The sequence below is a fragment of the Eurytemora carolleeae genome, unplaced genomic scaffold (genome assembly GCF_000591075.1).
Source record: "Eurytemora carolleeae unplaced genomic scaffold, Eaff_2.0 scaffold296, whole genome shotgun sequence".
In the NCBI taxonomy this organism is placed as follows: domain Eukaryota; kingdom Metazoa; phylum Arthropoda; class Copepoda; order Calanoida; family Temoridae; genus Eurytemora; species Eurytemora carolleeae.
The window spans coordinates 286,281-300,145 of record NW_019396202.1 but is presented as its reverse complement, the minus strand read 5'-3'; the positions used below and the strand labels follow the sequence as shown (position 1 = coordinate 300,145).

The following is a 13,865-nucleotide window of genomic DNA, read 5'->3' as shown; positions in this document are numbered from 1 at the left end:
TCCACGTCAAACTAAAGTAAATTGCACCTACCCACCTCAAACTAAAGTGAATTGCACCTACCCACGTCAAACTAAAGTGAATTGCACCTACCCACTTCAAACGAAAATAAATTGCACCTACCCGCGTCAAACTAAATTGTACCTACACACGTCAAACTAAAGTAAATTGCACCTACCCACCTCAAGCTAAAGTGAATTGCACCTACCCACGTCAAACTAAAGTGAATTGCACCTATGATTGAAATCTTATGCATGTTTTAAATGATAACTCGTCTCATAGAAGACCCAGCGTGAAGAATAAAATTTCGGTCTAAAATTCCATTTATACCACTGTTAAACTAGTTAGATTTACAAACTCTTGATAAATTTTAAATAGAATATTTGTGCTCTCCATTTTTCTTTTTTCTTCAATTAATTTTAAGATTTAAGCAGAAAACACATCAAATAAAACTGTGGACTAGAAATACGACCGGTAGACTTTCACTCAAGTGATTTTAAATAATTTAATTAACATCAAACACAAATGCCTATAAAAGCCCATTGCACCAAATGAAATTCGTTTTTTAAAACTATCTCCTCCTCTCCCGTCATTTGCAGAATGTAATTTCAGTATTGGAATAAAACGCATATTTGTTATTTACAAGTATATTTTCAACAAATCAGAAATTTCAGAGAAAGATATATTTCAATATCACATCATGTCAGTTCAACAACATTACATAATTTATACTAAGTACATATAATTTTATTCACTAGACAGCACAGGGTAACATTTTGGCCATTTCTTCAGGGTCCACACTAAGGTTGAGACTTTAAAGCAGTGCTTAGGATCCGGATCCGTTGAATCCGCAACATTCTGGCTTCCTGGATCCGGATCCGCAAAAATATGCGGTCAAAATATCAATAAAAACTGCAAAATAATAATCTTTTGCTCTCAAAAACCAAATCTGAACTGTGACAAAAGAGAGATTATTAAAAATTTAAAAGTAAGCGAAAAAAAGAAGAAAAATTATTTTAAAATTCTTTTTCTGTTCAAAGATCATTAAATCTTAAAGAAATGTTAATGACCATATCCATTTTTTTCCAGTTCGGATCCAGGATCCGGATCAAATGGATCCTAAGCACTGTTTTAAAGGGACAGTTGCTGTATTTCAAGTGACCCTTTATTTAAAGGGGATCGTGAGGGATTTTCAGGGAAATGGGGAAATCTTTTCGCGAAAATTTCGCATTTTTTGCGTTAATCTGTTTCGAGAATTTTCGCATCGTTTTTCGCTTACATGAAACATGTTCTATTCTTACAAATTTTTCAAATGTTTTTTTTGTAGCAAAAAAACGCAATAAGTCATTCTACTAGAGAATCCCAATTGAAGTCAGTAAATTTTCAGAGTTCAAAATAAGGGTATGATATTCATTTAATTGATCGTATACAACTTTTATGGGTACCGTTGTGAATCCAACTTGTCTATTTACAAATGAAGGATCACTTGAAATTACAATCTACACTCTAAAGATCCTTTTAAAGTATTCTGCTTTAACTTTAGTGGGGTATTACATCATTTGAAAAAAAACAGAAACAGGTTTATGTTTGAAGAAAATAAAATAAATTCAGTGCAGTCATCTTCTATACAGAAGTTCTTAAGACCAATTTTGCCAAAAGAAACATCCTTGTTGTCGCAAGGGATAATTATTATCTTTAATTTAACTTCAGCTTGTATTACCACATTTACAGTTAGCCAAGCCGAAGTTTAGAACTAATTTAACAAATTTAACAGTGTTTACAAAAAATACATTTTTAATTTTGATTTTTAGAGAGAGCAATTTTTTAGAAGCACTTTAACATTTTTTCACAACATCTTACATAATTCTAAAAACTAGATAAAATTGTTTAAACTTTTTTTAACATTTAAAACATAAAGATTTCACATTTTATTTACATGGGATATGCTTAAATTTCCCGTCTTAGATTTTTCATACATAATGTGTACAAGTCAAGGTTTTCATAATATACATGACAATAACTGTATAATCTGAATTATAAAAGGTAATTTAAATAAATCTGCGAAATAACCTTTATAGAGTTTTTCATAATTGAAATAAACGATAATGTCGTCTTTTGTAGACGAAATTTCTATGTTAGTAAGAACCAGATAAATCAGATCTACAATTTATCTCGAGACTGATCAAGAGATTCAAATTGCAAGTTCAGACAGCGTGAAAAATATGTACACTGTACAGGGTGTTCCCATTGTCAATAGAAATTCATAAGGGGGAGAGGTAAGCAAAGAAAAAAAGTTATATATTATTTATTTGCATCAGAGATTCGTATTCGTATGAATTTCGCTAAATAGTAGATACATACTAGATAATGAACATAAAACACTGGATACTGGTTATTAAACAAGAACATGGAACATGAGGCACTGGATAATATGATGAACATGGAACACTGGATACTTGATAATGAACATGGAACACTGAATACTTGATAATGAACATGGAACACTGGATACGTGAAAATGAACATAGAATACTGGATACTGGATAATTTTTTGCTGGGATGGATTAAATTAAATAATAGAAACTGAAACTTACTAACCCTTGCTATATTTGTTTCTAGGATATCTTATATTTTATTCATATCGTTGCTGTTGAATACAACCTAAAATAATGAAACATATACAATGACAAAGACGACTTTTTATTAATAACACGCCCAACTAAGCTTTCTGTTTGTTCTGCAGTAATCTGCAGTTCAATGACAGAAGAAATAGTGTGGTTTAGCGGAGAGATGCTTTCTAACCTTACAAGCACTTATCAAGTTACAAGCTTATAAGTAAACAAAGAGAAGCCATGTTAATTGACAACTTCTCTTGATTATGATGAAACCTTGGTAGAAATCAAAATTTAAAGTCGTCTTCATTGTTTGGATGTATACGATAGCGACTGTAATGTATTTTGTTTGTCAGTCTGTTTATTTATTAGCTTGTTTTCATCCAATAACCATAAAGTCGGATGAGCCGATAAGATAAGCTCAAGGGTCAAAATAAAAAAATTGTTGTCTATTCAAAATTAAAATTGAAGAAAATTCAGTGAAAACAGAAAAATTCGCAAGAAGAAAAAATGTATGGCAACTTTTAAAAGATGATTGATGCTAGAAAAATGGACGGGCAGTATATTTCAAGCTTAAATACAATGCTTTATTTTTTCTCTTTAATTAATTTTTTTTTTACTCTGGGCAAATTACCTTCGATGTCAGCATAGTAGCGAGTATACCAGCCAAGCAGGAAACAATCATATAGTAGTGTGGTAAACCAGTCATTTCTACTAATCGTCCCATTACAAGGGATAGGCATATCTAATAGAATAATGTATATATATAGTAGTGTGGTAAACCAGTCATTTCTACTAATCGTCCTATTACAAGGGATAGGCATATCTAGTAGAATAATGTATATATATAGTAGTGTGGTAAACCAGTCATTTCTACTAATCGTCCCATTACAAGGGATAGGCATATCTAGTAGAATAATGTATATATATATATAGTAGTGTGGTAAACCAGTCATTTCTACTAGTCGTCCTATTACAAGGGATAGGCATATCTAGTAGAATAATGTATATATATATAGTAGTGTGGTAAACCAGTCATTTCTACTAATCGTCCCATTACAAGGGATAGGCATATCTAGTAGAATAATGTATATATATATAGTAGTGTGGTAAACCAGTCATTTCTACTAATCGTACCATATTTAGCACAATAAAATATTATACAAATCAGTACTTAGGATCCATTTAATTTTAATGCAAATCCGGATCCGGATCCTGGATCCGCATTGGGAAAAAAGGGATCCGTTTCCAGAGCACGAACATTTCTTTAAGATTTACTGAACGTTTCTTAACAAAACAGAATTGTAAAATTATTTTTCTTCTTGTTTCGCTCGTTTTATGCTAAAACTTGATAAACCGAACCATTCAGAGATCAGGAAGTTTTTATAATCTCTCTTTTTCAACAGTTTAGACTTGAGATTTGAGAGTAAAACATTTTTTGCAGTTTTTGGTTAACATTTTGCCCCGTGGATCCGCATATTTTTACGGACCCGGATCCAGGAAGCCAAAATTTTGCGGATCCAACGTATTCTTTTACCTGTGATAGATAATATCCACTGTCTAATATTGCAATTGCTTCTCCTACTCCTCCCCTATGATCACATTTATTAAGTGTCATAAAAAATATTTTCAATTCAAAAAAAAAAAAAAAATTGATCATTAGAAATTTGTCTAGCAACGAAATTCTTTATGGGAAGATGACATTCCCGCCTTTGAAGAACACTTTCATTTTGCTTTATTTAAAGTTAAACTGCTTAGTTTCACAGCATAGTTTCTTACAAACCCCAGAGAGATAATGTTTAAATTAAACAGAAACTTTTCAAAGGAACTGATCACTCACATTAAACTCTAATTTTCTAATCTCTAAATCTTTGCTGCCTGATGGTACCAAATGGTCAAAATATGATAAAAATTCAGCTTGAGGTAAAGGGGGGGCAATGAGGACACATCCACCCCTGGGGTAGTGAAAGATATGGTTCCAGGAAGTGGAGGGGGGGGGGGATCCTTAGTTGTATACATACCTGACATTAGGACCGTAGTAAAGTGAATGGTTCTCCTGGTACATCGTAACTAACGTATTCGGTATAGTGGTCACTACAGCATACCCAAGTCCACTTCCAGCAGCTGCTAGATTCAACCAACTCAAACTAATATGTATATATATATCAGTTACCATAGCATACCCTATTTTATAAATAAACTAGCTGAAGTGCCCTGCGTTGCCCGTGGAATTGAAATAAATATGATTTTTTCCATTGGAATAGAGTTTCTCAAAAAAATTTCAGCCCATTTGATCCAGCCGTTTGGCCGGCTTTGGTCTTTGATTTAACCTTACTAACTAACTGATACTTTTTTGTAACCTTAGACATGAACATTTCAGGTCTAAAATGCACTGGATTTCAGCTGTTAGTCTTGAGACAGCGCTTGCAATCTTTGGATCACAGTACGCAAATTTTATTGATCATCAATAAAAAGGTATCAAAGGTTTAGAAAACTATGTTAAAAGTTGTTTTGAGCCGTAAATATTAAGAATATAAAACATAAAGTTTTTTTTATAATTAAGGTGCTGAAGAAAAAAAAATCCTAATTATTTTGAATTGTGAAAATTCTAAAATTCAGATAAAAATTAAACAAAATATTGTTGGACGTAAAACTTTATATTTTCTAATTAATATGTATAAATGTGTTAGAAATGTTGTATCAATACTATCGAAAGAATTCGAAATTTGTTCAAAATCCGGATCCTAAGAAATGTTCATGACCTGGATCCGGATCCATTTTGTTCCAATGCGGATCCGCATCAAAATTAAATAGATCATGAGCACTGCCAATTCTTAGCTCCAGAACATTCTGTTAAAAAATCGACTAAGAAAAATGAATGGTTACAGAAAGTACCTTGATGATAGCATAACCGTGGCCCCCATTGATACTGAGAATACGATGAGACCAATCTGATAAGAGATACGCAAACCAAACGCATTGGTCACATGTTCTTGGATAAATACAGCGTAGATCCCAGCTAGAATAAAATGTTGTAATGGTGTTGGGTATTTTCCCAAGGCAGTTCCACGTGACTATTTACCAATTGGCAAATTCCAAAATGTGAAATTTCCCAAACGACAACTTCCCAAAAGTTATGTTAGGCCTTCTGAGGCCCCGCAGGCTGAAATGGGACCGAGCGCTAAGGCTTGGATGGGATGTGGGGGGCCGAGCGCTGCAACTAGGACAGACTTAAGAAGTTGCCGAGCAAAATTGCACAATTGGAAAGTTTCCTTTTGGGAAAATGTACCTTTAATCATTGTAATGTAATTGTAGAGTGATTTGAATTACTAAATATCACTTCTTGTAATCAAAACTGTAAACAAATTAAAAACAAGTTTTCAAATGAACATTTAATTCTTGATTTCTTCTGAATTAACACATTGAATTGGGAACTGGGAACACTTAAAAACAAATCAAACATCACATGAAATCCTTAGAACTCTTTTGAACCCTATGGAACTCTTTGGAACCCTTTGGACCCCTTTGAAACCAGTGAAACACTTAAAAACCAGTTAAGGCTTGACTAAGTGAAAATCTCTCTGCAAAATTCAACAAAAACCCATAATTTTAACATATTCGTGATATTTTAGAATATTTTTAACTTATGAATTACTTAAAAATGTAATAGTTTCGGAACCTAAGCAAAGAACATTTAATAAACAAAAGATCAACCATCATTCCGTCCATACCCCTTCAAAAACCCGTTGTTCCTACGAGTTTCACCAGCAAAATTTGATGGGAATCGGTCAAAGAGTTCCTGAGTTATGATCAGACATATATGTATCATTGTATAATTGATGATAGATACCTGTAACACTATGGAGCAGGAGACCCCAGGACCCCATCCTCACTCCCTCGTCAAATAAAATATCATAAACTGACCCAGAGGGAGCATCAGGTTGACCTCCATACACAGCCGTAGCAACAAAATCTAGAATTAGAGGTAGAAACTTTTGTTTTTAGTATCTAACACACTTTAACTCTGTTTCCCTCCCATTCAAGCAATTCTTCTTTCTATTTCAACTATTGATTCTTTTAACATTTTCTCTCCGATAAAACAAAAATGAAAAAATTGCCGATTTTCATTTTATTTCGTGATTTTCAAAATTTTACGAAAATCAAGATCTTTTTAGACAACTCTGAGTAATATTAAACATCTATAAATCTTCTCTAGGGTCATGTGAGATCCCAAACAAAAGTTGGGTCCGATCGGTTCAGTCGTTATGACGTTTTTCGGTTACAAACACCCAAACAGACCAACAAAGTATATACTATATATATAGAAGATTTAGGAAAATCTGGTGTCAAAACTTTATCTTTTTAAAAACTTTTCAAAAACAAGCTTAAGTTAGTCCACTGTTATTTGAATTCTTTCATAATAATCTCTTATCCCCGGAATTAAACTTAAATCTTTCATTTAAAAGTTTACACTTGAGGTATTGAGCCATATTGCTAAGCTCTCTATCCCAAATCAAAAGATTTAACCTCAGGTTAATAATCATCTTCGGATTGATCTAGTTTAACTCATTTTTTTTATCAAATGTTTTTGTATTTTCATAGAATCATGCAATTCCCCCCCCCCTCCCCCAAGAAGTTGTACAATTGTCGATCGGAAAATTTTGTTTTAATTTAGATAAATGTAAATAGAGACCGAATTTAATGAATCTGAGAAGTCGATTAACTACCTAGCGCCGATTCAAATACTAATCACCGATTCAAATCCACGTTAAGGTTTAATTTTGTAGGTAGTTTAGCGACCCAGCTAGAATTCATTAAATGCGGCCCCAGGATTTCTTGTAATAGTATAGGGGTGAAGAATACCTGTATAAAACATGCCATGCGCCATAATTGCAATCCAACTGAACAGATCTGCTATAAACAGGTTGAAGAGTACAGGAGGGGCAGCTCGAATAGTCTGGTAGTATGTCAGGGGTAGATATACAAACTGAAATATATTCATTGTTGTTGCCTGTTAAGTATCATATTTAAGCGTCCAACTCCAATCCTTTCAGAAACAAGAAAAGAGGACGCATATAAATTAAAAGATTAGTTAAGCTTACATGTTTAATTATCTTGAGTAGAGTGGCCGGTATCCTTGATATCCTGCAATCCCTGAGATGTAGGGAGGAGAGAGGAGTGCTCAGGTCTGGCAGGTTAGGTAGTGGTAGAGATACATCAACAGCTCGGAGAACTGGTCGTTCCTTCCCTCGGTTCAACAGTTCCATATTCTCCATCTTCTTCCCAGAGAATAGGATCTCATCGGACTCATATCCAGGATCACTTTCAGTCTCAGTTAATCCGGACTTAGTTCTGGACAACAAATAAAGTTTTAGGAAATACTGTTTGATTTCTAAATCGTGTGCTTGAACAAACTTGATCGTGCATGAACGATACCTAAATTGTTCATTTGAACGAACATGATCGGTCACAAAAGATGTCTAAACTGATCATTGGAATGCACTTGATCGTTCACTAACAACTTAAAAATAGTTTGTGAAATTTAAAAAAAAAAACCCAGCCTAACTCGACTCGATCCAGCCTTAACTAACCTAACTATTTACTGAACGAACGATTTTACTAAAGAACGAACTCACTGAACAAAATTTTTTACGAACGAATTCATTAAATCACCTTTAAGTTAAAAATGAATAAAAAAAGATGGAAAATCGAATGATGATTCTGAGAACATAAGATTTCAAACCACTGAAAAAAAACTAATAAATTGAAAAAACCCGAACAGGCCCATCTCTATTGCTACAGCACATATCATAGTAAAAATTAGCTTACATTTCTGGTGCCCCTTGGAGGAAATGGGTTTCTACAGCATATATCATGTTAATAATTAGCTTACATGTCTAGTGCCCCTGGAGGAAAGGGGGTTTCTAGAGCATATATCATGTCAATAATTAGCTTACATGTCTAGTGTCCACTGGAGGAAAGGGGTTTCTACAGCATATATCATGGTAATAATTAGCCTACATGTCTGGTGTCCCCTGGAGGAAAGGAGGTTCTACAGCATATATCATGCTAATAATTAGCTTACATGTCTGGTGTCCCCTGGAGGAAAGGGGTTTCTACAGCATAAATCTAGGGATGTTAACGTTTTCATTTTTCAGAAAAACTATCGTTTCGTTATGAAAACGACGACGAACCTTCGTTAACGATCTGTAATGACGGACCTTCGTTAACGGTCGTTAACGACGACCCATCGTTAACGACAACCCTTCGTTAACGATCGTTAACGACGACCCCTTCGTTAACGATCGTTAACGAAGTGAGGAAACCGACCTGAAGGGCATCTGTACTTATCATTGAATAGTTTTTAAGAAAATATTAAGAAGTTTTAGCTCCCCCACAACTGTTAAACTTCATGTAAGACGACATTCAATAAAGTTGCATGTATTTTTTTTCAAAAAACGACCGTTTTGATAAAGTTCGTCGTTTCGTTAACGATTATTAACAACAACCCTTCGTTAACGATCGTTAACATAATTGTCAATAATTTTTTTTTCACAAATTATCGTTTTTTTTAAAAACAATCGTATAAAAAACGGTCGCAAATCGTTTTAATAAAAACGATCATTTTCAAAAACGATCGCTATTCGTTTTCTAAAAGTTTAAAACGAGTGGGCCGTTTTTAAAAACGATCGTTTTTTTCCAAAAACGGAACGATCGTTTTTGAAAACGAAACAAAAAACGATCGTTTACAAAAACGATTAACAACCCTACATATATCATGCTAATCATTAGCCTACATGTCTAGTGCCCCCTGGAGGTAAGGGGTTTCTACAGCATATATCATGCTAATAATTAGCTTACATGTCTGGTGTCCCCTGGAGGAAAGGGGTTTCTACAGCATATATCATGTTAATAATTAGCTTACATGTCTAGTGCCCCCTGGAGGAAAGGGGTTTCTACAGCATATATCATGGTGATACAGCAGCAGACTAGGTAAAGGAAGAGAACTAGAAGGAACGCAGTCTGCTCACGGTTCCCTGGAAATAGAACTTTTTAATATAATAATATAATGATATAATAATATATTATGTAATAATATAATAATATAATAATATGATAATTTAATTATTTAATAATTTAATAATATATGGTATAATAAAATAATAATATCTTAAAAAATAAAAAAATTAAAACCGTTCCTTTTAGGAAATTATGAATAATTCCATCATCCTTGATTAGTTAAAGTGTATGGTTGTGTATCATATATGCCACTCTACAAATGTCACTAGAAACTATATCAACAGTTTCTTTATTTCACAATTTTATGAGAACTATTTTTCCAAGAAAGTTTAAATTCATTATGAACAGTAACTTTAAACTTAGGTTTTTGAAAAATATTCACATATTCCATTTTTCAGAAATATTTCGTCTTTTTTTCCGGAAAAGTGTTGAAATTTAGGAAACAAACTTAAAAATAGGACACAAAAATAGGACACAAAAATAGGACACAAAAATAGGACACAAAAAGTTCGACAAATGACTGGGTCAAATTAGTATGACAAAAGGTGCTATAACTTATCACACCTGAGCCAGAAATTTGATAGAGTATCGTTGAACTAAACTCTTTGAGTTTCCTTTTTGGGGTATATTTGCGCAGATTGTAACTTTAAACCAGAAAACAAAAAGAGAATGTAAGAAACAACATCAAATTATATTTCTTAACAAAAAATATTTGTATCTTCAAAACTGCCTGACCCCGGACCATTCACAAAACCGGGTTTCCGATACTGGGTTTCATTACTATACTCTGTCTTAATTTTCAGGTTCTGTTAAATTAAAATAAATTAAACTAATTAATCTAAATATATATAAAGTTGTAATCTCTGTTTGTCTGTCTGTCTGTTTGTCCGATTATAACTCAGAAACCCCTTGACCGATTTGCCTCAAATTTTGATTGGGGAACTCTGAAGAATCACAGGAATGTTCTTAGCTTGGTTTTGAGATTTGAGAGATTGGAGAGAAGTTGAGTGGGTAGACTTTAATAGAAAATTTGTTGTTTACCGGTAAAATCCTTCAAGAGCGGTTAAACGGCGGGAGCAACTTTTAGTAACCTTGGCAGTGCTGGGTTCCCTTGAGCTAGTTGCTAATAAATCGTTATTTACCTACAGATATCCCCAGATTATCCCAGTCAAGAGCTGTCAACAAATATCCAAAGCAAGCTCCAACAGACAACATTCCACTGTACACTGTGAACCCTGGTTGGTCATGTACCATACTGCTACCAGTAGTCTAAATATATGTAATAAAATACTGCTCAATACACTGTACACTGTGAACCCTGGTTGGTCATGTACCATACTGCTACCAGGTACTTATCTATCAATACCAATGTACTGAACTGTCAGTCACCATATTGCTACAATTAACTGTAAACTGTAAACTGGAATTTATCATTTACCATACTGCTAACATTAAACTTAGAAATTACTTATGTCAAGCTTTTAAAACATAAACAACTTTTTAACAAAAAAAGATCTTCTTCGGGGGCAAACATTCTTTTTATTTTTATTCTTCAATATGGTAAAAACTTTTCAAAAAAATTAACCCAAATTTAACCCAAAGGAGAAAGGGCCCTTTAAAAAAAAATTATTTTTGTTTCACCGATAAAGTGAAAAAGAACTAATTATACATTTCAAATTTTCACTAAATTAGCTGAATTTCTGACATGAAATTATGCGATTAAGCCAAGTGTATTCATTGAAATATGTGTAACACACCTGTTAAAATAAATATTAATTTTAAATAAATATTAAACTTATTAATGCTGTTTCACAAGTTAAAAAATTACCTCCGCCACTAAAAACGATTAACTCCGCCACTATAAATGATAACCTCTGCCACTAAAAATGATTACCTCTGCCACTAAAAATGATTCCCTCCGCCACTATAAATTATTACCTCCGCAACTTTAAATGATTAGCTCCAATGTTATAAATAATTACCTCCGCAACTATAAATGATTAGCTCCATCGTTATAAATAATTACCTCCGCCACAATATCGGATACAAGTGCTTCACAAGGATTGATAGCTGCCTGACTTGAGTAGTCTAGTAATACAACTCCTACAGCTAGTAGAACCAACTTCATGCTCTTAGATTCAAGACTCAGAGTCTGATATAGATAATATTAGATTCAAGACTCAGAGTCTAATACAGATAATATTAAATTCAAGACTTAGAGACTAATACAAAAAATATTTAATACTATACAAAATATTTTTTCTTCAAAAACCCGATTCGCAACGGAAATCTTTAATTCTTTGTCTGATTAATATTAAGGAGGATATCGTCGTTTTTCTAGCTTGAAAGGTTTTTAATTCTCGAGGTCCTCCTTTGTCTCCAAGTTTCAATCAGAAAAGCATGGATATCACATTCATTCTAGATCAAGACATAGCTTTTAAAACTATTGTTGAGAATCGGACATGCCACTCATAAATGAAGGGTCACTTAAAATTACGTCTAAAGTCCCCTTCAGCAGATTAATAGTTTTACCTGTCCTACGAAGAGAAGAATTAGAGAAAAGACTAAAATGGCAGACATGAGGAGAATAAAAGGTCGTCTTCTCCCCAGCCTACTAGTGCATCTATCAGACCATTTACCCAACTCAGGAACAGTAAACAAGGCTGAAATTAAGTTTTGCTATTCAAATACTATTTAATGGAGGAATTTATATTATTCTTTCAAACGACAAGACTAGAATCAAATCAAATCAAATCAAATCAAACCAAATCAAATCAAACCAAACCAAACCAGATCAGATCAGATCAGATCAGATCAGATCAGATCAGATCAGATCAGATCAGATCAGATCAGATCAGATCAGATCAGATCAGATCAGATCAGATGATATCAGATCAGATCAGATCAGATCAGATCAGATCAGATCAGATCAGATCAGATCACATCAGATCACATCAGATCACATCAGATCAGATCAGATCAGATCAGATCAGTTAAATCAATCCAAACCAAACCAAATCAAATCAAATCAAATCTAATCAAATCAGTTTCAGGGACGTTCTACAAGCAACATTTATTCAATGGTAACAAAAATACAATGGAATAATTTAGTAATCTCGTCTTTTTCTTTTTATTATTTAATGTCGCTAAGATTAGTGTAATTAGTGTAATTAATTATAAAAATTATAAATAAAAAAATCTTTAGAAATAAAGTACGATTTAAATTTCACTGGTTTCTGGTTTCCACTGCACTGTTAACTACATAAAAACATTGAACACTTTTATTCTTTTAGAAAATGTCAAAATTGAAAACTTGAAAAGTAATTGGATCACACTTTTTACATTATAAAAAAGTAATTGGATCACACTTTTTACATTATAAAAAAGTATTTAAGCAACTTCAGTCTCTTCTCAAAGAAAAAGAAGGATATCTCATCCTTGATCAGAATTTATTGTTGTGAATCGAACTCTATAACTGGAGGGTAGCTTAAAATTATGTCTACAGTCCCTTTAAAGAAAAGTTTACCTATGAAAGGAGCAATGCCGAGAACAATTGTCATCTCGGTTTCTGAGAACCCAGACTAAAATATTATTAGGGTATATATTAAATACTTATAATGGTAATAGTAATTGTAATATTAAAAGTAATAGTAATATTAATAGTAATAATAGTCGTAATAGTCGTAATAGTAGTAATAGTAGTAATAGCAGTAAAAGTAGTAATTTGATAATAATAAAATATTTTTCTATTTTTTTATTTCTAACTATTCTACCTTGAGCAATAATGGAGGAATAAAAGTGAAAGCAACACAGGCAGCAATCTCCAGACCTTGATAAAAATTGTTTAAATCTCTTCTTGTACTTTAAATCCAATGATAAGTGACTCACTCTGTTATTTTGTGTTCCTACCTGCAACTACTGCATTGACCGCAACTAGTCTCCAAATAGATAATGGAGAAGACGACATTTTAACACTTGCCGCCATTATATCACTTGATGGCGCCATTGCTAGCATCACAGAGGCCATTAATGATGATGCTAATGATTTACTGGATGATGATGATGACAATGCTGACGTATCACAGGTAATTAAGGTTAAATATGTTTAATTAGAGCAATTATAATGGTAGAAGTTGGTGTAATTAAATATAAAATCCAGTTCTAGACAAACATCAACCATTCTTAACTATATTCGTGTCTTCATCTGAAATAATTAGATTTTTAATCACAGATAT

The 13,865-nt window shown here is 33.0% G+C and overlaps 1 protein-coding gene across 3 annotated transcripts; it reads right to left on the bottom strand.

Moving 5' to 3' along the window:
* Positions 1-629: 629 nt before the first annotated feature.
* Positions 630-13,829, bottom strand: LOC111697985 (solute carrier family 45 member 3). Of its 3 annotated transcripts, none has more exons than XM_023468188.1 (16): positions 13,540-13,829; positions 13,404-13,459; positions 13,157-13,211; positions 12,163-12,293; positions 11,657-11,782; positions 10,773-10,899; positions 9,536-9,647; positions 7,713-7,962; positions 7,474-7,597; positions 6,461-6,583; positions 5,506-5,629; positions 4,632-4,757; positions 4,148-4,202; positions 3,245-3,685; positions 2,597-2,659; positions 630-798 (listed from the first exon to the last, which is right to left on the bottom strand). In XM_023468188.1, exons 1-14 carry the CDS (start codon positions 13,655-13,657, stop codon positions 3,584-3,586), a joined length of 1,629 nt encoding a protein of 542 aa, XP_023323956.1. In that variant the 5' UTR covers positions 13,658-13,829; the 3' UTR covers positions 630-798; positions 2,597-2,659; positions 3,245-3,583. The 3 variants fall into 3 exon arrangements, with proteins under 3 accessions (XP_023323956.1, XP_023323955.1, XP_023323954.1); XM_023468187.1 differs by lacking the exon at positions 630-798 and adding an exon at positions 2,286-2,502; XM_023468186.1 differs by lacking the exon at positions 630-798 and having other exon boundaries at positions 2,286-2,659.
* Between the last annotated feature and the right edge of the window lie 36 nt (positions 13,830-13,865).

Bases quoted from the DNA above. Each gene is read 5' to 3' on its own strand.
- LOC111697985 (XM_023468188.1), bottom strand. From the start codon at position 13,657: ATGGCCTCTGTGATGCTAGCAATGGCGCCATCAAGTGATATAATGGCG. The intron at 13,212-13,403 runs GTAGAATAGTTA...ATAATATTTTAG, and splicing joins TTCCTCCATTATTGCTCAAG to TCTGGGTTCTCAGAAACCGA. The intron at 4,758-5,505 runs GTACTTTCTGTA...TATACATATTAG, and splicing joins ACGGTTATGCTATCATCAAG to TTTGAGTTGGTTGAATCTAG.